The sequence below is a fragment of the Rhincodon typus genome, chromosome 19 (assembly GCF_021869965.1).
Source record: "Rhincodon typus isolate 14 chromosome 19, sRhiTyp1.1, whole genome shotgun sequence".
Taxonomy (NCBI): Eukaryota; Metazoa; Chordata; class Chondrichthyes; order Orectolobiformes; family Rhincodontidae; genus Rhincodon; species Rhincodon typus.
This window is the reverse complement of record NC_063350.1, coordinates 28,977,478-29,002,477: the sequence shown is the minus strand read 5'-3', so window position 1 is coordinate 29,002,477 and position 25,000 is coordinate 28,977,478. Positions and strand designations below refer to the sequence as shown.

The following is a 25,000-nucleotide window of genomic DNA, read 5'->3' as shown; positions in this document are numbered from 1 at the left end:
CTGTTGATCTGCATATAAACAATATGTACAAGCTTAAGTCAAAATTAAATACAAACAAGATTAAAGATATTTCAGAACTTTGTGGAAAGAAATAGAAATATTAACAACAGTGGTAATATGTCACAGCTTTATTTGCAGGTAAAGAATTTTAATAGTAAGTGCTAAAACACCCCTTAAGCACTTGTGTTATGAAATAACAATTGGCAGCATTATACTGTCTGACATGGTTGTTTAGAAAATTCATGTCATGACGATTGGGGCAGTTTTTGAGGAACTGACTTGCTCCATCAAAATTGATCATGATTTTGATATTCTTGAATTTTTTTTTATTGCTACTTTTTTACAAATGAGTGATTACTACTAAAATACACTAACCAGAAGTGCAAATGTTCTCATGATTTCTTTTCAAATGTGCTGCTTAAACAATAATGTTTAAGAATTTGGAAGAAGAAAGTCTGTTTAAATATTAAATTGTATGTTCTTGTAACAGTGACATTAAAAAAGCCAGATTACTGCTTAAATCAGTACGCGAGACCAATCCTCATCATCCTCCAGCATGGATTGCATCTGCGAGGCTTGAGGAAGTAACAGGAAAACTGCAGGTGGCCAGGAACCTAATTATGAAGGGAACAGAAATGTGCCCGAAGGTATTCAGTATTTTCAGGTGGCTTGATGTTGTGCCTTGAATGTGCTTTTCACTTCAGTATTTCATTTAATGAGGACTTTGTTCCATTTAGTTTTATCAGATTATATTTCAGGGTATGGTAATATGTACAAAAACAAAGTTGCTGGAAAAGCTCAGCAGGTCTGGCAGCATCTGTGTAGGAAAAAAACAGAGTTAACGTTTCAGGTCCAGTGACCCTTCCTCAGAACCCTGCGAGATCTGCTGAGCTTTTCCAGCAACTTTGTTTTTTTACATATTACCATACCCTGAAATTCTTTCCGTTTTTATATGGTAATATGTATTTCATTTTATAATATGTAATTCATATTTATGGATAGCTTTGTGTTTGTTGTGTCAAGTTGCTGCAGTATATTTCTGTAATTTCTATATATCCATAACTGCTTATTTCTTCATAAACACTTGCTCAGCAGCAGAATCTTAGCTAAAAATGCACACCCTAGTGTGTCCATTTTTGCGCAAACTAAAATTCTTGCTAATTGTGAAATTCTCTTGCCACTTTTAGAGCTAATAGCATCTTGTACCAGGAGGGAAAAACTGTCAATGAGACTGCTTGTTCTCTGTGATTCATTTTTTCCTTTTTTTTTTAAACTGGAATTCATGCAGTTATTTTTTTCCTCTCATGCAGTGTTCTCTCAGAATCGGAGACAATATTGTGCTCCTTGTGTAGACTTGTATAGTGTCTTTAACATAGCTGATCATTCATGTCAAAAAAAAGGAAGAAAAATAGATAGAGAGCAAGTGTTTGGAGAGTCTGTAAAAGGTTTGTGGTAAATTATCAAGATGGGATGAGAAGAGGTTATGGTATGTTGCAAGATTAGAAAATCCAGAGCACACTGCCATGGTAACTAAAAGGTCTACCACTGATTATTTGGAGGTAGGCAATGCACCAGGGTAAAATAATAATTTGTAAGTGATTGGAATTGTGTTTCACTCTTGCATTCACTTTATAGATCCAGAAAATTGAACAAGAAATGGGTATCAGGATTTCTGCCACACACGTGGAATAGCTTTAGTTTTGACTGTTTGCTAAGTAATTGATATTATGACATCTATTTGTTGCAACGACCGCCATTGAAAAGATTAGCTGGTGATTGCTAGCTGTATCATTAACTCGGTCTGCATTAGCAACTGCTGCCACAGTCTTCCCCGCTCCCCCCCGAAGTATTTAAGAATAGTTAGCATGAACAAATAGCAAATGGATATGTAAATTGTGCCTAGTTAAGAAATTGGGGTAGTTTGGATGCCTTTTCAATAGGTGGGTATGATATAAAATGGAAAGAATTGTAATTTTACCCAGTAAACTGTAGGAGCCTGAAATAAAATATCTTTTACTAATCAGAAAATTAAAGAAGTATGAAGGTGAATTGCCTTTTTAACCCACTTTGCATAAGAATTATGTATTTATTTTATGATTACCACTCTGAGGTATTTGGCAACTGTTAAAGTGTAATATATATGCCCAATTCCGTAAGAGAATACGGAGATACCTTAATGCTGCATTAAGGATGGTTGGGGATTGTGAAGACTGCTGCTTGTCAGAAAAAGCAATAATAACCTTTAAGATTAATAAACTTAAAAGTAAATAAAGTTGATTTTATTTCCAGTAAATTGCATTGTATATTTCTAGAGTGAAGATGTTTGGTTGGAAGCAGCTCGACTGCAGCCTGGTGACACAGCTAAAGCAGTGGTAGCAAACGCAGTCCGACACCTGCCGCAGTCTGTGCGTATCTACATACGAGCTGCAGAATTGGAAACTGACATTAGAGCCAAGAAACGGGTTTTGAGAAAAGGTGAGTACCAGGTTTGCAATTAAACTGGAACAAAAACAAAGTTGCTGGAAAAGGTCAGCAGGCCTGGCAGCATCTGTGAAGGAGAAAACAGAGTTAACGTTTCAGGTTTGGTGACCCTTCCTCCGAACAATTGCAATTGAAATTGCAACTGCAATTAAAACTGTTTGGCTTATGCATCTGAACTTAACAAAACTCCAAGCAACTGAGTAGTACGTTGTTCATCTTTGTGTTTGTCATTCCCCAAAACAGCTGTCAACTAATAGGCACTAAATTGCCAATGTCATTCGTAGATCAAACGAATATCTGTTGGGACAATCAAAAAGAATTGCATTGCTGCGGAGAACAATGGAAAGTAAAATCAGCAGAGTTTATAGTGGGTAACCCATGGATGAGCAAAGCCTGCTTTGCACCCTCACCAAAACTGAATTACTGACTTCCAACCATGATGGGGTAATGCTTCTGAGCCAGTAAACTAAAGGCTCGAGTGATCCAGAGATACAAGCTTGAATTCTTCCTAGGCTGTTGGTGGGATTTAAATTCAATTAATTGATAAATGAACAAAAAGAAAGCTAGCTTCAGTTGGAATGACCATCAAGATAGGTTTTCCTTTTCCTCATTTTCCCACTCTTCAAGCCCTCATATTCAACAGGCCATCCTCCACCATTTTTGCCAGTTTCAATGTGATTCAACCACGAAGCACATTTTGCCCCCCTTTCAGTATTCCAAGTAGTCTGTCCCCTTTGTTACACTCTCACCCACTCATTGGTCATCCCATACCAACTGTTTGGTAAGTTTCAAAGAGATCCTCCCTTATCCTTTTAAACTCCATCAGGTACAGTCCCATAGTCCTCAACTGCTCCTCACGTGACAAGCCCTTCTTCCTCAGGATTATTCTTGTCAACCTCCTCTAAACCCCCTCCAACACCAACACTTCCTTAGATACAGGGCCCCAAACTGCTCTCAGTATTCCAAAGGTGGTCTGACTAGGCCCTTATACAGTGTTAGTAGTACATCTCTGCTCTTGTATTCTACCCCTCTTGAAATGGATACTAACATTGCATTTGCCTTCACAACTGCCAACTGAACTTGCATGTTAACCTTCAGAGAATCCTGAACTTGAACTGCCAAGTCCCTTTGTGCTTCAGATTTTAAAGCCTTTCCCCATTTAGGAAATAGTCCATGCCTCTATTCTTCCTAACACTTTGAGATAACCTCTCACTTTCCCACATTGCATTCCATCTGCCACTTCTTTGCCCACTGTCCTAGCCAGTCCAAGTCTTCCCACTTCCTCAACACTACCTGTTGCTGTACCTATCTTTGTATCATGTGCAAACCTAACAACAATGCCCTCAGTTGCTTCATCCAGATCATTAATGAATAGCGTGAATAGTTGTGGTCCCAATATTAATCCCTGCAGAAGTCCACTGGTTATGAGCTGTCATCCTTAAAAAAAAACCATTATCCTTGCTGCCTACTGCCAGGCAACCAATCCTGTATCCATGTCAGTACCTTGCCCCTAAGGCTGTTACCTTATTTTAGCAGCCTCCTGTGCGATACCTTGTCAAAAACCTTCTGGAAATCCAAATAGTTGATTGTCTACCAGCTCTCTCTTGTCTAACTTGCTTGTTACCACCTCAAAAAAAAATTCTAACTGATTTGTCAGGTGCAACCTTCCCTTGACAAAGTCTTGCTGACTCAGCCCTACTTTGCAATGCACTTCAAAGTATTCTGCGATCTCATCCTTAATAGTGGATTCTAAAATCTTACCAACAACTGAGGTCAGGCTAACCAGCCTGTAGTGTCCTGTCTTCTGCCTCCCTCCCTTCTTCAACAGGGGTGTTATGTTAACTATGTTCCAGTCCAATGATTCCTGAAAGATCATTATCAATACCTTTTTTTTTGTTTTTAAGCTGTTTTTCTAATCAACATGTTCATTGATGTCATTACACAATTCTGGTGAGGTGGACTTGAACCCAGGCCTCTCTGGTCCAGGGGTGTGGACACGACTACTGTGCCACATGAGGGCCCCACCAATGCTTGTACAATCTCCTTCAGGTGTAGTCCATCTGGTCTGGGTGATTTTTCAACTTCAGACCTCACAGCTTCCGCATCACTTTCTTGGTGATGGCCACTATGCTCACTTCTGCCCCTGTCTTGAAGTTCTGGTGTGCCTCTGATGTCTTCCACTGTCAACACTCATGGAAAGTACAAATTCAGTTCCTCCGCTATTTCTTTGGTCCCCATTCATACTTCTCTAGCCTCAATGTCCAGTGGTCCGATGTCCACTGTTGCCTCTCGCTTATTTTTTATATGTCTAAAAAAACACTTGCAGTCTTCTTTTAAATTACTCGCTAGCTTAACCTCCTATTTCATGGTCTCCCCACTTATTGGTTTTGTTTTTCTTATCTTCTGTTGGTTTTTATAGGCTTTTCTCAATCCTCTGGCTTTCCACTAATCTTTACCACATTGTGTGCTTTTTCTTTTGCATTTATGCTGTCCCTGTCTTCCCTTGTCACTCATGGTTGCCTTCTTCTGCCCTTAGTATGTTTCTTCTTGGGTTGAATTTCTGTTTTGCCTCCTGTCATTGCTGCTGCATTGTCTTCCCTGCTAAACTCCCCTTCCAATCTACTTTAGTTAGCTCCTCCCTCATGTCCTTGTTACCTTTACTCAATTGTAAAAGCGTTACATCTGATTTCAGCTCCTCCCTCTCAAACTGTAGTGTGAATTGTATCATATTATGGCTCCCTCATCAAATCTGTCTTATTATGCATCAACAGTTCCAGATTTCCCAGTTCTCTGATGGGCTCTACCACAAGCTCCAAAAACACCGTCTCGTACACGTTCCACAGATTCCTTTTCTTGAGATCCATTACCAACCTTACTTTCCCAATCCACTTGCATATTGAAGCCCCATATGATTATTGTAATAGTGCCTTTTTTACATGCCTTTTCTTCCTCACAACCTGACTACTACGGGCAGGCTTGCATGTAACTCCCAGCAGGGAGTTTTGTTTTGTTTGTGGTTCCTCAACTCTATCCACACAGATTCTGCACCTCCCAACTCTCTCTTCTTGCTATTGATTTAATTTCATTTCTTACTAATAGGGCAACACCACCCCTCCACCCATCTGCCTATCCTTTCGATAGGACGCATATCCTTGGATATTTAGTTAACCTTGCAGCCATGTCTGTGATACCCACAACATCATGCTTGCCAATTTCAGTTTGTGCTACAAGCTCATTTGCCTTGTTTCATATATCGCATAGCTTTTAAATTCAGAAGATTGAGGGGGGATCTTATAGAAACATATAAAATTATGAAGGGAATACATGAGATAGAAGTAGAGAGGATGTTTCCACTGGCAGGTGAAGCTAGGACAAGAGGGCATAGCCTCAAGATTAGAGGGAGCAGATTTAGGACTGAATTGAGAAGGAACTTCTTCACCCAGAGGGTTGTTAATCTATGGAATTCCTTGCCCAGTGAAGTTGTTGACGCTACTTCAGTAAACGTTTCTAAAGATAAGGTAGATATTTTTTTGAACAATAAAGGAATTAAGGGATACGGTGAGAACGCGGGTAAGTGGATCTGAGTCCATGAAAAGATCAGCCATGATCTTATTGAATGGCGAAGCAGGCTCGAAGGGCCGGACGGCCTACTCCTGCTCCTAGTTCTTATGTTCTTAAGTACAACACCCTCAGTCCTTCGTTGACTGCCCCCCCTTCTCATAGGTTTCCCCTTAGCTGGGGACAACTATCACCGACTAGGTGGCTGGATTTGCACTGAAAGGCATTCAGTCTACAAGCATCAGCCTCTGCTGCCTGTTAATTTAACTCTCTCCCTCCTTCCATGCTGATCTTTCTTATTGCCTGCAACACTACCCCCCCCCGCATCTGTTCTAACCCTCTCTCTCCCACACACCCCCCACCCAATGAAGTCATACACACACCTACTCATGCACACACTCATTTTCACATCCACATCTCTTTTAAAAACCTGAACCTGTTTAAATAAGCATCTAAAGATTTAAGGAGGTGCATAGCGCATGCGCTGGTATCAGCAAGTGCAGCCTAAATGATAGCACTATCTCTTCCAGAGATGCTGCCTGACCTACTAAATTCTCTCACCATTTTTTGTTCTTATTTCAGATATCCACTATTCACAATATTTTGCTTTTGACTCTCCAGCTATTGTTATAAAAACTCATTTGATTCACTATTGTCCTTTTAGGAAATTAAAACTACCATCTTTACCTGATCTGTTGTCCATGTTATTCCAGAGCTAAAGCAAAGTGATTGATTCTTAACTGTCATTTAAAATGACCTTGCAAGCCATTGGTCACTTGCATCCCATTAGAATTAGATATTGTTTATTCACTAATAACATTTTACTTGGTCTCCTTCGATCTGCCCAACATTGATCCACTTCGTCTTACAAAACTGATCTGATGGGCAGGTAGTTAAGTATTTTACTGAGAAAGCCCAATAAAACATTTCAGTTTAGCTTGAAGAAACAAATGAAGAAACAAAAAAAACTCACTCAACTGACTTGACAAAATAGGCTGTTTTGGTTTAGCCTCCCTGAATAGTGTGTCAATTTCTGGCGTCATATCCTCCTTCGCTATCTGGCACTTAGCAGTGGGTGTGTTCGCAAAGCTTGTTTGGACATGCACGTTCAGATAACGTTCAGAAGAAATCTTGTATGTAATGTTGGGGAGAATTAATTATTTAGCATGTAATTAAGAGCATGGTGGATACTACACATGCTGTATTATAGAGGCATTCATTTGTTAGTTTTCAGTTGAGGTCCTTCAATGGTTTGATGATTTCTTCCAGAGTTCAATTACTTCCGTTGTCCCCAAAATTGAGGATGGTCAGTTCAAATGGTGCATGATTTGTAATTTTTTGGAGACACGTTTATGTAAAAGAAACTGAAGGATGTTTAGTGTCTGAATTAATTGCTCACCACTCTTTTATGTAGAAAATCTTTTATTCATCACGATTCCTTTTTTGCAATGAAAATTTTTGAGGTTTTGAAATAAATGTGACACGTACAGAATTTACAAATACAAACATGATAGAAACTGCTTCTGAGAGTCGCTCTCTAGCTCATCAGTTTTGTAGGTTTTATTAAAATATGCAGTGATTGGTGCTTCCTATTTCTCATGTATTTTTAGAAAATGTGATCATGAGAAGTCAACTTGCATTCCAGTAGTTCTAGAAAACATAGAACAGTACAGGCCCTTCGGCCCATGATGTTGTCGCTTAAATGTCCCTAACGTATCTGACTCCATTACCCCCGCTGTGTGGATTAAGTGGGTTATAGAGATGGGTCTGGGTGGGATGCTCTGAGGGTCAGTGTGGACTTGTTGGGCTGAAAGGCCTGTTTCCACACTAGGGATTCTATGGTTCATTCAAAAACTGTTCTAAAGACTCGAAAAAATATATAATAACAAGTTCAAAATTGCTTTGTTTGTTTTGGCATTAATACTAACGCATACGAAGCATTGCTTTTGACCTAAAGAGTAATTATGACCCACTGAAGCCTGAAACCTGTTTCAAATCTGTTTAACTGGTTTATATATTTTTTTAATTGTTTTGGCATAGAATCAATATTTGGAATTAGATTAGTTGGTTATACAAGAAAATTAAACTCCACATGAAAAATGATTTAACAGTAAATGCTTTTTAAAACTGTACAGTAGTTTATTTGGTAACTTATAGGCTCTAGTAAGTCTGTAGAACTTGTAATCGTCGTAACTCAATTGATTTATGATAATGAAACAAATAATAAGTAAAAATCCTTTAGTTTCAGTAGCAGGTTTTCAGGTTTCCAGTTTATGTTGCAAATGATCCAATGTGACCGTGGCTGGTTAGGAGATTCAATCTAGGAAATTTGCAGTCTTAGTGCATAATAAAAATCTGATGTTCTTTCCTGTTTTAAAATCACTTACTACTTGTTCTGGAAACTTGAAGTAATCTACAAAGTATATGTTACTTTGTTCTCGTTTCTTTTTATGCAGGAGGTTGCGCTATGTATTGGGCCTCTATCATTCAAATCAGCATAGCTTACATCAGTGTAGTAAATGTTCTCTTGGCTAACTGAGCTGCATATTTCCCACACCAGTTTTTATTATACTCAGTTAATGTGCACATTTCATGTTGCTCAGTAAAATGAAATGGTTTTGTTTTCAGCCCTGGAGCATGTGCCCAATTCAGTGCGTTTATGGAAAGCAGCAGTTGAACTTGAGGAACCTGAAGATGCACGTATTATGCTCAGTAGAGCTGTCGAGTGCTGCCCTACAAGTGTTGAAGTAAGTATGCAGGGGTAAAGGTTCTTCTTTTTTGAAAACCCCCATAATAACGATTCTTGCTTATTTTGTTTAGTGGGTCCTCAAACTAAGGAGATAGATTTTTCAAACGTGCATATTTCAGAACTGTGAATCTAAAGTTTAAATTATTTTTTCTCTAATAGCTTTGGCTTGCTTTAGCAAGATTGGAGACCTATGAGAATGCTCGAAAAGTACTCAACAAAGCAAGAGAAAATATCCCAACGGATCGGCATATTTGGATTACTGCAGCAAAGCTAGAAGAAGCTAATGGAAACACCCAGATGGTTGAAAAAATTATTGACAGAGCTATTACTTCACTAAGAGCTAATGGAGTGGAAATTAATAGAGAACAGTGGATTCAGGTAATTAAATGTTGGTGTGAGTATCAGTCAGAGCTTTTCAATTGAGCTGAATCACGTGTAGAATTAAGTTAAGTCAGTTGAATCTGATATACTTACAGTATAGTAGACCTAAACTAAAAATTGATGGTCTGCTACCATTATATATTTACCAGCATAATCTGCTCAAAGCAAGTGGTGATAACACTTGACCATCTTAGATTCTATTAGCTATGAAGATTGAATTCGTTCTCTCACATACCTCAGTGTGAAGGTAACTTGAGTAACTGCAAAACCTTTTTTCAAAAAAGGAAGCAAAGGGCATCATCAGATTTCAAGTTTTTTTTTTAAAAGATGTTTGAGATCTTTCCTATTTAGGTTCTTTTAAGGTCTGCTATACATTGAAGCTCCCAGAACCTGATTGAACTCTTACCAAAATATGCCTGTATTATGTTAATTTTTACAATACCCGTGAAAATATTCAACTTTAGGTTCAAAGAAAGAATCATAGCAATTGTCCCTTTACTCTTACAAATTACAAATACATTTTCATTGTTATTATAATGATCAAGGAACACCATCCCTTTTGCATGACACACTGTAAACTGCAACTGAATTGGTGAACTTGACTTTTCAGATAACATTGAGAAATCTCCAATCCCACCTCAATGTAAATATAAGTCCTTAGTGACTGGAGGCTTGACTGTATATAAAGTGATAAACGTGTTTTTTTAACTTTGACTCTGAAATCCTTCAGTAGTTAAACCCTTACCATCATGATTTAAGTTTTAATTTTTTTGGATGCTTCTTCCTGACAGAAATGTTTTGTTTGCAACAAGGTTAGGGAAGCGCTGTAGAGAATATGAAATAAAAAGTATTAGTCCTGTAATAGACAAATTCTTCGAAGAGAGAAAGTAATTCGTACTTGTGCCTTGTGTCCTGCAAAATACTTGTGTGCAGACTGATACGGTAACCAAATTACACCCAAAAGTTTTGGTTATCTATTTAGAGCCACATTATCTAAACAATGCTATCTTAACTAAACAGAGTGTAACCAGCAGTGAGTGGAGTGTAGCAGTTTGGTAAGTAGGATTTGAATGAGGTGGGGAGGGATTTTTTTCTCTTTCTTTGCTGTCTTGTTTTCTTAACTACTTTCACAGATCATTGGGGACAGGAGCAGCCCAAGGTCCAAGAGCTGGGAGATTATAATGGGATTAACTGAGAAGCACCAGACATAAATAAGAGGTAGTGAATAAGAAAAGTAGACTAAAGTTGAGCAAAAGGGAGTATCTTTTAAGTAATTTGAAAAGTTAGCAGGTAAGACTAAGTTCCAGTTTGTCATTTCAGGTGAGGTCAGCCAAGTGGAACATGTGATCTGTCAGGTAGGAGGAAATGATAGATCCTACCAGTGTCCTAGATGACCATGAGAGCAAGAAGTGCTCCCAGCTTCAGAAGCTTGAGCTTGGTATTTTGGAGCTTGAGGGGTGACTGGAAATACTGCAGCACATCTGCAAGCCTGAAAGTTATGTGGATAGCATGTTTAGAGAGGTGGTCACATTGCAGCAGCTCACCGTACAGGAAGAAAGAAAGAAATGGGTGAACATCAGGCAGTTGAAGAGTCAGGCAGGTAGTCTCCTGGGGTCTGGGTCACAAATCAGTATTCCATTTTGGAAGCTGATAAGGGCTGCAGACAGAGCCAGGCTCTGGCACTGCAAGCAGCCAGACTGTACAGGAGGGGAGGAAGAAGCAAACAGGAACAATAGTGATAGGGATTCATTGGTTAAGGGAACGTGCAGGTATTTCTGTGGCACAAACATAATTACAAGATGGTGTGTTGCCTCCCTGGTGCTAAGGTCAGGGATGTCACTGAGCAGCTGCAGGGGGCATCCTGAAGGGGAAGGGTCATAAGTCAAAGGTCGTGGTGTACCTTGGTACCAATGATATGGGTAGAATGAGGCATCAAGAATTTAGGAACTAAGCAGTAGACTAAAGAGCAGGATTTTAAAGCTTGTAATCTCTGGATTACTTCTGCCATCTGCTCATCAGTACAGAAATAGGGAGAATAAAGCAGATGAATGCATGGCTCAAGAGTCAATGCAGGAGGGGGTGATTTGAATTTCTGGATCACTGGGACTATTTCTAGGAAAGGTGGAATCTGTCCTTTGTGGGTTTACTCATGCTGTTGGGAAGAACTTAAACTAGTTCAGCAGAGGGAGGGACACAAAATATTGATACAATAAAGACGTGGCATACGTTAGTAAAGGAACCAAGGCAGGGGGACTTCAGCCACGCTGAGTTTCATGAGAGTAAGGCAAGGCATATTGGCTTCCAAAGTTAGGAGTGTAACAGGTAAGGCACATGAGTTAAGGGTGTGGATTGACACATGGAATTGTGATTTTGTTGCCATCACAGAGACTTGGTTGAGGGAGGGGCAGGACGAACAACTCAACATTCTGTGGTAAGGATATTCAGCAGGTGGTGTTGCATTATTCAAGAAGTCAATTACCGCAGCACAGGGACAGTATTCTGGAAGAATCTTCAAGTGAGGCTTTGTGGGTAGCGCTTGGGAATAAAAAGCAGACAAAAGTGTATTATAGACCCCAGACAGTCAGTGAGCAATAGAGGAGGAGAATGTAGACAGTTCATGGAGTTGTGTGAAAACAATAATAGCAAATTACGTGGAACAATCCCTCTTCCGTACCTACACCAGCCCTAAACCCCACCTCTTCCTCCGTTACATTGATGACTGTATCGGCGCCGCCTCGTGCTCCCACGAGGAGCTCGAACAGTTCATACGCTTCACTAACACCTTCCACCCCAATGTTAAGTTTACCTGGACCATCTCTAACACCTCTCTCCCCTTCCTGGACCTCTCTGTCTCCATATCGGGCAACCACCTAGAAACCGATATTCATTTCAAGCCCACCGACTCCCACAGCTACCTAGAATACTCCTCCTCCCACCCACCTTCCTGCAAAAATGCTATCCCCTATTCCCAATTCCTTCGCCTCCGCCGCATCTGCTCCCAGGATGAGGCATTCCACTCCCGTACATCTCAGTTGTCCTCGTTTTTCAAGGACCGTAACTTCCCCTCCTCGGTGGTCGAGAACGCCCTCAACCGTGTCTCCCACATCTCCCGCACCTCATCCCTCACACCCCGTCCACGCAATAAGAACCAAAAAAGAATCCCCCTCGTCCTCACGTACCACCCCACCAACCTTCGGATCCAACGCATCATCCTCCGACACTTCCGCCATCTGCAATCTGACCCCACCACCAAAGACATCTTTCCCTCCCCACCTTTATCTGCTTTCCGGAGGGACAACTCTCTCCGTGACTCCCTTGTCCGCTCCACACTCCCCTCCAGCTCCACCACACCCGGCACTTTTCCCTGCAACCGCAGGAAGTGCTACACCTGCCCCCATACCTCCTCCCTCACCCCCATCCCAGGCCCCAAGAAGACTTTCCACATCAAGCAGATGTTCACCTGCAAATCTGCCAATGTGGTATACTGCATCCGCTGTACCCGGTGTGGCTTCCTCTACATCGGGGAAACCAAGCGGAGACTCGGGGACCGCTTTGCAGAACACTTACGCTCGGTTCGCAACAAACAACTGCACCTCCCAGTCGCGAACCATTTCAACTCCCCCTCCCATTCCTCAGACGACATGTCCATCCTGGGCCTCCTGCAGTGCCACAACGATGCCACCCGAAGGTTGCAGGAACAGCAACTCATATTCCGCTTGGGAACCCTGCAGCCCAATGGTATCAATGTGGATTTCACAAGTTTCAAAATCTCCCCTCCCCCCACCGCATCCCAAAACCAGTCCAACTCGTCCCTGCCTCCCTAACCTGTTCTTCCTCCCACCTATCCCCTCCTCCCACCTCAAGCCGCACCTCCATCTCCTACCGACCAACCTCATCCCGCCCCCTTGACCTGTCCGTCCTCCCTGGACTGACCTATCCCCTTCCTAACTCCCTACCTACACTCACCTTTCCTGGCCCCATCCCCGCCTCTTCGACCTGTTTGTTTCCTCTCCACCTATCCTCTCCTCTATCCCTCTTCTATCCGCCTCCCACTCTCTCCCTATTTATTTCAAAACCCCCTTCCCCTCCCCCTTTTCTGATGAAGGGTCTAGGCCCGAAACGTCAGCCTCTCTGCTCCTATGATGCTGCTTGGCCTGCTGTGTTCATCCAGCCCTGCACCTTGTTGTCTCGGATTCTCCAGCATCTGCAGTTCCTACTATCTCTAGCAAATTTATATTATGGGATTCCAACTTCTCCAACATTTATTGGGATAGTCGTGATCTAAAGGGTTTTAGAGGGGGCAGATTTCTTGAAATTTATTCAGGACCGCTTTTCATATCAATATGTAGAAGGTCCAACGAGGGACAGTGCAGTGCTAGATCTCAGTCTGGGGACCAAAGCCAGACAGGTGCTCAAGGTGACACTGGGAGAGCATTTTAGTGATGGTGACTACCAAAACTGGACGTTTAAGTTTGTTATGGAAAAGATAAAGATGGCCTGCAAAAAAGGGATTTTGGATTGGGGGAAGGTAGATATCATTAAAATAGTCATGAACTGGCCAAAGTGGACTGAGAGCAGCTATTTCTGGGTAAATCTACAGCAGGACAGTGAAGGCATTTCAAATAGAATTGGCCAGAGTACAGACCCAGCATATTCAGTTAAGTGAGATGTAGGTGAGAAAAGTCAAGAGAATACTGGATGTCTAGAAGTATTCAGGACTGGATAAGAAGGAAAGGAGAGGCTTTTAAACGGGAGCCTTAATGGAGCATAGAAAGAGCAGAGTGAACTTAAGAAATTCAAAGAGCAAACAGGGGCATGAAAAACACTGATGGTAAGATTAGCAGGAATTCCAAGATGTTCTACAAATATATCTAGGGGATTAGGATAACCAGGGAAGAGAAGGCTCACTCGGGGCAAGGGGGCAATCTGTGCATGGAGTTGGAGGACACCGCTAGGGTGTCTTCTGTCACATCTGTCTTCGTTTTGGTGAAGGAGGAAATAGGTACACATTTGGAAAGAGTGACAATGAGGTTCTTGAACAGTTTGACATTGAGGAGGTATTGGAGGTTTTGCCAGGCTTAAAAGTGTACAAATCCCAGGTCTGGATGAGTTGGATCCCAGGCTGCTATAGGAGGAGAGAGGAAATTACAGGGCGTCTGACCCATATTTTTAATTCCTCACAGGACAGCTAATGTGGTTCTACTTTTGAAGAAGACTGGTAGAAATGAAGTAGGGAATTACAGAATAGTGAGTGGTCGAGAAAGTTGGAAGAAGTTCTGAACGAAATAATAAATCTCAGCTTGGAGAGGCAAGATTTGATCGGGATAGTCTGCATGGCTTTGTCAAATGGAGGTCATGTCTAACAAATATCTGATTTCAATTTTTCAGCAATGAGCAGGTATATAGCTGAGTGAGTGCAGTTAATGGTATCCATATGGATTTTAGCAAATCCTTTAACAAGGTCCCACATGGGACACTGATAAAAAAGATTAAAAAAACACATGGGATCCAGGGTAACTTGGCAAATCGGATCCAAAACTGGGTCAGTGGTAGGAGATAGAGGGTTGTGGTAGCGGACTGTTTGTGTGACTTGAGGCCTGTGTCCAGTGATGTATCACGGGGATCAGAGCTGGGTCCCTTAATGTTCATAATATACATAAATGAAATGGAAGAAAATGTGGGGGGCTCGATAAGTTTTCAGATATGAAGATTGGCCAAGTAGTTGAAAGTGGGGAAGAAGGTCGAAAGTTAAAGGAGGATATAGACAGATTGGTCAGATAGGCAGAGCAGTGACATAATTTAACAGTAAGTGTGAGGAGATGCACTTTGGAAGAATTAACAAGCAGCAACACACGTTTTTGGGGTAGTTAAGACGACATATGGAACACTTGCCTTCATCATTTGTGGCATAGATTATAAAAGCACTAGAGAGGTTACAGAGGAGATTCACTGTGGTGGTGTTGCCTAGGATGGAGCACTTTAGCTATCTGATGCTGCCTGGCCTGCTGTGTTCATCCAGCTCTACACCTTGTTATCTCAGATCCTCCAGCATCGGCAGTTCCTACTATCTCTGGATAAACTTGGGTTGTTTTCTTTGGAGCAGAGAAGGCTCAGAGGGGACTTGATTAAAATGTATAAGATTGAGGTGCATGGACAATGTCACCTAGAAATCAACTGTTTACTTTAGTTGAAGATTCAATAACAAGGGGATATAATTTTAATGTGAAAAGGGAGTTTGTAGGGGATTTGAGGAGAATGTTCTTCATCCAGAAGGTGATGGGAATCTGCCTGGGGAGATGGTTAAGACGGGAAACCTCACAACCTTTAAAAGTTATGTGGATGTGCATTTGAAATATCATAACATTCAAGACTGTGGACCAATGTGCTGGAAAGTGGAACTAGTGAAGATTTTCAATAGTTTTTTTGTCAGTGCAGAGATAATGGACTGAAAGACATCTTTACTGTATGATTCTATGATTCTAAAAGAGGAAGTGTGCCATTTTGGTGAGAAGGACGAAAATGACTAATTTTGGTTGCCTTCTTGGGCATTTGGTAGAAACTGTCCTATGTGCTAATCGTACTTTTGAGGGTATTATCTAATATGCATATTTAAAAACATGTTTAATTTAAACGTCAAAGCAGAATGGATCTGAACTGTAATTGAGGCTAGTAAGTTTTTTAATTTAAACATGCCTATCAATAAAGAAATGTAAAACTTTTTGCTCCCTGGCAATTGCGTGCAGGATTGATTGTCATACTTTTAGATTTGGCTCACTGCTTCAGTTAATCAAAGGCACATTTCATGGTAAAATGTTTGCTTAGTGTCTGACTCACCAGTGAACTTCCTCCAGATGTTCTGACAGTCTTCGGATGTTTTGAGAATGTTATTTAAAAAAAAAGACATGTCATTTGGTTTATTTTCAGTATTCATTGTGTTTTTTAAATTATATGTCTAGTTATGTATTGCGACCATGCAATTGTTTTGTCAATTTTATGATAAGTTATCAACAAACAAATTTGTTACCAAACTTAATAATTGACTTCCTGTCAATTATTTGAAATAATTTGTGCCAGGCAAATTTGTAAATAATTTAGGGCAATTGTTTTGGAATACATGCACTTTTTTTTTGTACAAGCTTTGGTAATCGTAAATCTGAATTAGTAACTGAGAAATTACTGTTGCTGATCTGACAGTTATCAATCCATTATTTTAATGGAAACATTAACCTGTTTGTAAGGAATGTGTTATTTTATTCAGTTGATGCATATTGGACTGTCATATGTATAGATTCAGTGTGATTCTGCTACAAAAAGGAGCAATTACCTCCTTCCTGTAATGTGACCAAAGCTGCACGTAGTACTCCAATTGTTGCCTTATCAGTGTCTTATACAGTTTCTTCATTATACGTCTACTTTTGTACTCTATACCTCTGCTCATTGAAGGAGACCATTCTGTATGCCTATGTTACAACATTATTTACCTATATGCTATCTTCAGGGACCTTTGCACACAAAGGCCACTCGCTTCATCTATCCCTCTTAGTATGTTCCTATTTATTATGTATTCCTTTTCACTGTTCAACCTCCCTAAATGCATTACCTCACACTTATCGGAGTTGAAGTTTGCCACTTCCCTGCCCATTTCACTAATCCATCTGCATCATTTTGGAACTTACAGCTATCCTCTACGCTATCCACTATACAGCCAAGTTGTGTCGTCTGCAAATTTCCCAATTGTGCCCCATATGTTCAAATTCAAATCGTTAATGTATAAAACAAACAGCAGGGGTCCCAACACCAAGCCCTATAGAACACCATGAAACAGCTTTCCATTTGCAGGGGCAGCCAATGACCATTACCTTTTGTCCCATGGATTTTTGCTTTTATTGACCAGTCAGCCATGTGGGACTTGGCCAAATGCCTTACTAAAATTGACATGGACAACATCTACTGCACTTGTAAGGCATGACCTTCCCTTAACAAAGCCGTGCTGTATATCCCTGACCAGTCCATGCCTTTATAAGTGACAATGTATCCGATCTCTCAGGATTGATTCTAACAATTTGACCGCCACCAGAGTAAGACTGACTGGTCTATAGTTTGGCATTTCCCCTTAAACGATGGTACAGTCACTTGTGCATCAACAGAATTGAAATTCTTGCTACAGAGTATGTTGGGTCTCTGAACGCTTACTTTCAGATATTGGGAGGGCTTTTGCTTCACTGTTTATTGCAAGATCTAGACCTGTATCTGTTTAGTGTATGTTGTGTAGCACCTTGTACAGAATTCCTGGTTACATACCATAATGATAAAATGATAATGTGACAGTTTGAAAGCTAGAAATACTTAGCTCAGATTTGCAATAGTTCCTTTATGTACTTCCTTGACCTGAATTCTTGAATAGAGTTTGTAGCTCCTGACCAAAGTGTTTACCTCAGTTGTTTACTGATCATTCCTAGAAGGGTTTAGTAAGTGGTCAATGAGCAATTACAACAATACTTTAACATTTATAGGGGAGCGATGTTGATTTGAAATATCCTATTTTTGAACATAATCATTTTAGAGACATTGCAATTATTAAAGCATTTTCATTAATATAATCCAATAGTTTAAACTAGATTCCTCTGGGTTTCCAGTGCATAGCATCAGCATGTATTTGTTGATCATACCCTAACCTGTTCTCCCTTTTCCTTATAGAACAAGATTGCAGTAATAGGATACTCTGGAACTCTCTACAGAATTAAAATGAATAAACAATTTCTGATAGAATGTGTACTCCAGACAAATCGCATTCTAGGTTTTGTTTTAAATCTGTCTTAGAAATCTTGGTGACTATCGGTAGATGTGAGCTGGGACATAAACTGAGGATTTTGTTTTGTAAATAATGTCCGAAGTAACTATACAAATAAACTTCCATATTGTTTGTTTGAAATTCTATTCAATTACTTTAGTAAAAATTAACTGAAAGCTTTTATTTAAAATTTGTTCATTCTACATAACTGGCTCTGTTTATCTGTAATATAAATGTTGATTTAATTCTTTAATGCAGCTCACATAGTTTTCCTGTCTTTGCAGGATGCAGAAGAATGTGACAGAGCAGGAAGTGTTGCCACCTGTCAGGCCATTATTCGTGCAGTTATTGGAATTGGAGTTGAAGAAGAAGATCGAAAGCATGCATGGATGGAGGATGCAGAAAGTGTAAGTGTGGAGAATATTTTTATTAAAAACTGTACTCAAGTTTTATTAAGTGAGAGTGTCTCTGCCTCTGTTTGACACTAATGCAGCATTTAACCAAGTATGGTATCAAGGGGCCCTAGCAATACTAAAGTAAGTGGAAATCAGAAGAAAAGCTTTCCAAACGGTGGAGTCATACCTAGCGCAAAAGTTGTTGTTCGTGTCAACCCCATGACATCTCTTTAGGAGTTCCTCAGCATAGAATTTTAGGCCAAGTCATTGACAACTACTTCACCAATGACTTTCCTTCCAATTTAAGAATTGGGTATGTTAACTGGTTAGTGTTGAATAGTATTCCTGATAATTAAGCCGTCTATGCTCTATGCAGCAAGACCTGGAAAACAATTAACCTTGAGCGAATAAACGATCAGTAACTTGGCTGATGCTCTAGCGCAATGCTGAGGGAGTGTTGCACTGTTGTCTTTTGTATGCAATGTTAAACTCAGGTCAAAAGCTTCTAAGGTTGGCTTTAAGATCCAAGGTCATTATCTAATTGCTGTTTCTGGGAACTTGTTTAATGTAAATTGGCTCCTTTTTTAAAATGCTATAGCAGTGATTACATTTTAAAAAAGCACTTCATTTGGAACATGATGACATTTTTAAAGTTACTAGATAAATGCCAGACTCCTTTAAAATTCCATTGGAACATGTGAAATAAGCTCAGTAGTAAATATGCTGTCATTTATGATTTACCTTTTGACAAAATTATTCCCAGACTAAATATGATTGGAGCTGAGCAGTTGAAATTGTATGTTTGTTCAGTTTAGTAATAGTTTGAATCCAAAACTTTGTAGATTTGTTCAATGTTTATTTATTACTTCTTGTAATTTGTTAAGATCATTTTAATTTGTTTCATGTTTAATTCTGTTTTATTATTCAGTGTATTTCTCATGGAGCACTTGAATGTGCGAGAGCAATTTATGCACATGCCCTCCAGGTCTTTCCAAGCAAAAAAAGTGTGTGGTTGAGAGCTGCGTACTTTGAAAAAAATTATGGCACCAGGTACTACTACAACATTTCTATTTCACTGGCATTACTGTACTTGGCAAAGATGATCACAAAATAATTTTTTTGTGTTAGTCTGAGCACCTCTATTTCTGTTTGGCTAACTTTTATTATGCGTAGACTAGATTTGATGAGAAGTCATGTAAAAACAATAGGAATAAGCTGCTATCACGTTAAGTCACGATTATAGTCTGTATGTCTTAACCATTAAGATAAAAGATATCTTCCAATCATCCTGGTCAGAGATGTTATTGCACACCTCTGGAGTAGGAGAGACTTGAACCAAAGACTCCTGTTTTGGAGGTATGCATGCTACTCCTAGAAGGGCCCTACCCTTAAGTTAGAATCTTAAGTTTTTTCACATGTATTTAAATATTAAAGTGCAGTTTCCTATGTACCACCTTATTGTGAAATATCTTGCATGATAACACGAGGTGATTGCATGATTTTATGCCATTTTAAAAATTTCGAATAAGCCTCATTACATGTGAAGCTGTAATGAGCGACTGACCATAATTATAGTTACATCTGGTTTAAAAATAATGGATGGTTTTCCTGGAACGAACATGAAAACTTAAATGAAATGATCCTATTTTATTTCAGAGAATCTTTGGAAGCTCTTTTGCAGAGGGCCGTGGCTCACTGCCCAAAAGCGGAAGTTCTTTGGCTGATGGGAGCTAAATCCAAATGGTTAGCTGGAGATGTGCCTGCAGCTAGAAGTATTCTTGCACTTGCATTTCAGGTTTGTATGAGTAACATTGTGGTGTTTGATAAGAGTTTTGGAAAGTGCTTTGAATTGTCTCCTGATATATGGTGTCAAGTTATATATTGTATCAATAATCAAAAAAGCAAAATTCTATGGATACTGTAAAACTTGTATCAAAACAACAAATCCTGGGAGCTGGAAATGCTCAGACAGCATCTTCAGAGACAAACAGTTGCATATCGTATTGATAACCTTGCATCAAAAATTGATTTGGTAATTTGGTTTAAATAACCTTCTAAAGCAGCAATATTTTTTCTCCCTGTCTTCTCTGCTACTCTGTCATACCTTTTATCTTCTGACTGAAAGGTAAGACAGACTAAAAAGTCCTTGACTGCTGCCAGGGTTAGAAGCGGAACTTTTCGTCGAGTAGGCATCTCTTGAACGTATTAGAAATTGTGTTCATAGAAATCAAGTTCTACTAACATATATGTTTTTTGATTCAGATTAGGGCTCCCTATGAATAAAAGTTTTTAGTTCCTTTCACAAAGTTACTAATTGCCTAATTTAGTATGCATTTTAAATGCCGTGGAACAATAATAAAAATAGTGGTATGCCAGGCTGGATCAATTAATAACACTCTTCTTTCAGATTAAAAATATACCAGAACAAACTCCATTCCAGGCAGGAGCATATAATCATATAATAACCAGTGCATTGTCTGAGGTGTCAATTTTCAGCTAAGACATTTAACTTGTGGCTCTGTCTGTCCGTTCTTGTGATTCAGCAGGATACATAAAGTTCGAAAAGTGGCAGTCCGTTCAGGTGCTCAGGCCAAAATCCCTCCCTCAATTTTGTTGTCATCTGCGATTGCTCGCTAACAATTGCTGCTATGTCACCAAAAGCTCAGATGTAAACGTGCTGCCCTGCCACATTGAGTTGTGAATAGTGGGGTACAACAAAACAAATAGGAGATGGGGCTAAGCAAATATCCCCGTCGTCAGTGATAGGAGAAGCTGGCACGTCAGTGCAAAAGACAAGGTTAAAACATTTGCAACAATCTTTAACCAAGTGGCTGATTCATCTTGGCCTCCTCCAGTGGTCCCCAGCATCATAGAAGCCAGTCTTCGATCAATTCTGTTCACTCCATTTGATATCATAAAATAGCGGAAGACCTGAATACTGCAGAGGTGATGGGCCCTGACAACATTCTGCCAAAAGTACTGAAGACTTGTGCTTCAGAACTAGCTGTGTTCTGAGCCAAGCTGTTCCAGCACAGGTACAACACTGGCATCTATCCAATAATGTGGAAAACTGCTCATGCATGACCTTTGCATAAAAAACAATACAGATCTAACCCATTCAATTACTGCCCTATTCATTTACTCTTAATGAATTACCATTACCAGAAATTGATCTGGACTTGGACTAGTGATAAATATACTGTGGCCAGAAGAGCAAGTCAAAGGCTAGGAATTCTTCACTGAGTAAATCACCAACTATCTCACCAATGCCTCTGAAGCACTTATAAGGCATGTGTCAGGAGTGTGGTGGAATATTCTACAGTTGTCTGGATGCAGCTCCAACAACATAATCCAATAAAAGCAGTTTGTTTGATTGAGGCACCATTCATCGCTTTCAACATTCCCTCATAGAATCCCTACTGTGTGGAAACAGGCTATTTGGCCCAACAAGTCCGCACTGACTCTCTGAACATCCCACCCAAATCCCTGTAACGCTGCATTTCCCATGGTTAGTCCACCTAATCTGCACATTCCTGGACACTATGGGTGATTTAGCATGGCCAATCCACCTAACCTGCACATCTTTGGGCTGAGGGAGGAAACTGGAGCACCTGGAGGAAACCCCATGCAGACACTGGGAGAATGTGCAAGCTCCACACAGCTAGTCGCCCGAGGCTGGAATTGAACCCGTCCTTGGTGCTGTGAGACAGCAGTGCTAGCCACTGAGCCACCATGCCAACCCACCAGCAATACAGAGGTGGTCATGTGTACCGTCTACAAGATGAACTGCAGTAACTCACCAAGGCAACTCCAACAGCACCTTCCAAACCCATGATCCCTGTCATCGAGAAGGGAAAGGACAGCAGATGCATGGGAGCACCACCACCTGCAAGTTCCCCCATCCAAGTCATATACCATCCTGACTTGAAACAATATCACAATTCCTTCACTGATATTAGATCAAAATCCTGGAACTCCCTTCCTAACAACATTGTGAATGCTCCTCCACTGCAAGGACTGCAGTGGTTCAAGAAGGCAGCTCATCACTTTTTCCAGGGCATATAAGGATTAGCAATAATTGCTGATGTAGTCAGCAATGCCACATCTCTTGATTAAGGTGAAATATTGGTGTTATAGTTCTTTAATTTCAGTAAGTATATTTTGGATTCATTGTATATTTTTATTTTGTAATAGGCTAACCCAAACAGTGAAGAGATTTGGTTGGCTGCTGTTAAGCTGGAGTCTGAAAATAATGAATATGAAAGAGCACGAAGACTGTTGGCTAAAGCTAGAAGCAGTGCTCCCACTGCAAGAGTAAGTAAATCTAGAGCATTTCAAATTTATACTTGATATAATCAGTGCTCCCTTAGATGGATGCATCAATAATAATTGAACAATCTACATTGTTGCTTTAAAGGAATATTTTTGCTGTATGTTTTAAATAATATTATGTGACTAATATATAGAAATCTTCCAAGCAATGGATGAATTGAAAATATTTCTTGTCTCTACATTACTAAATGTTGGTATAATAATAAATTTAATTCCCCACTATCAACATCCTTGGAGTTACCATTGACCATCAACTCAGCTGGACTCGCTGCATAAAGACAGGTCAGAGGTGAGGAATACCGTGACCAGTGACTCACCACCTTCCTTCCTGTCGGTCATCTGCAAGGCACAAGTCAGGAGTGTGAAGGAATACTGTCCACTTGCCTATATGTCTGCAGCTCCAACAACACTCAAGAAGCTTAACACCATCCAAGACAAAGCAGTCTGCTTGATTGGCACCATACCCACAAGTATCCAATCCCTGTACTAGCGACCGACGCTCGGTAGCAGCAGTGCGTACTATCTACAGGATGCACTGCAGAAATTCATCAAAGATCCTCAGATGGCACCTTCTAAATCCACGACCAGTTCCATCTAGGACACTCCACTGCAAGTTCCCCTCCAAGCCACATTCAATCCTGACTTGGAAATGTATCTGTTACTTTACTGTCTCTGTATCAAAATCCTGGAATTCCCTCTCTACGGGTATTGTGGATCAATCTACAGCAGTTCAAGAAGGCAGCTCACCACCTCCTTCTCAAGAGCAACAAAGGACAGGCAGTTAATGCTGACCAGCCAGTGACGCCCACATCCCACGAATGAATAATAGAAAAAAAAGTTTCTGTTTAGTCCTTTACATGTATTCTCCTCTTAAAGGCAATATTAGTTATTTTCTCAAATCTGCCAGGGGACAGTTGTTTACGTAAATGATCTTAGAGGTACATGAATGTGTGGAAAACAGTGTTCTAAAACAACGTGAAACACTTTTTTATGTCAAAATGTTCCCTTTTAAACATTCAGATCCTAGCTCTTTGACCAAGGAAGTAACTTGATACTGAGCAAGATATTACACTAAAGAACCATTTCTGAATTATCTTAGTCATTACCTGAAATACCTTTAGCTGAATTTGTCAGTGGTCTACGATATTCCCCATCTGCTCCACATGGTCCAATAATCCAGTGCCTTTCAGTTCCCTTCCAAGTCATACGTCATTCTGCCTTGGAACTATATCACCATTCCTTCTCTTTTGCTGGGTCCAAATCCTGAAACTCCTTTCTCAATAGTACTATGGGTGTCCCTGCAGTGTAAGGACTTCAGGGTTTCAAGGCATCAGCTCACCATCATCTTCTCCAGGGCAATTAGAGATGAGTAATAGGTGTTAGCCTCTCCAACCAACACCCATGTTGAATGCACAAAAAAAAGCATCTTGGTGAACAGGATGTTCCGGCTGCACAATTGATATTATGTTTACAGGAGCTTTGTTCCAGTAAGCTGCGTGGTTTGATGATTAAGTAAACTTCAGGCATACTCTTTTGCATTATGGAAAGGTGGTGAGTTGAAGAGTGATTCACCTTAAGCTATGGCACTATAAACTTGCCTCGAGGTTTGCTGACAAGGAAAACATGTCTGTTCAGGGAGGAAGTGTACAGTTTGTTTTAGGAATATAAACCTGTACACGCATGGAATCTCTGTACCTTTTATTTATAGACTGCTAAAACTACTGATTCATTTCAATGCCTTATCAAGTAAAATTGTAATATTTTGGGTTCATAAGAACTTGAGTGGGCAATTCAGCTCCTTGAGCCTGCTCTGCCATTTAATGTGATCATGGCTGACATGAATGGATCGAGGATTGGCTAAATAATGGAAGACAGAGTTGGGATAAAAGGACATTTTTAGGATGGCAACTTGCAACCAATGGTGTGCCACATGTATTGGTGCTGAGGCCACAATTATTAACAATATATATTAATGACTTAGGACGAGGAAAATGAAATGCACTATAACCAGGTTTATGAATAACTCAAAAATAGGATGGAAGGCAAGTGGTAAAAATAATAGTCTGCAGAAGGATATAGACAGGTTAAGTGAACAGGCAGAAATTTGGCAGTTGGAATATAATATAGGCAAATTTGAGGTTATGCCCCTTCAGAAGGAAGAATGAAGAATGAAGGAGTTAAATATTATTTAAATGGAGAAAATCTGCAGAAAGCTATGAAGCGGAGGATTTGGAAGTTCTTGTTCATGAATTACAAAAAGCTAGCATTCAGGGTAGTAGGCAGGCAAATGGAATATTGGCCTTTATTTCAAAG

The 25,000-nt window shown here is 40.1% G+C and overlaps 2 protein-coding genes across 2 annotated transcripts in view; one reads left to right on the top strand and one right to left on the bottom strand.

The window, feature by feature from the left end:
- Positions 1-25,000, bottom strand: part of LOC109928483 (PRP6 pre-mRNA processing factor 6 homolog (S. cerevisiae)) — a 94,537-nt gene that overhangs the window by 45,536 nt on the left and 24,001 nt on the right. The gene's annotated exons all lie outside the window — the stretch shown is intronic.
- Positions 495-22,744, top strand: LOC125485457 (pre-mRNA-processing factor 6). The gene is made up of 8 exons (XM_048608371.1): positions 495-647; positions 2,313-2,475; positions 8,668-8,786; positions 8,948-9,166; positions 18,245-18,367; positions 19,284-19,405; positions 20,012-20,150; positions 22,550-22,744. The coding sequence occupies exons 1-8, from the start codon at positions 621-623 to the stop codon at positions 22,703-22,705; spliced, it is 1,068 nt and encodes a 355-aa protein (XP_048464328.1). The 5' UTR covers positions 495-620; the 3' UTR covers positions 22,706-22,744.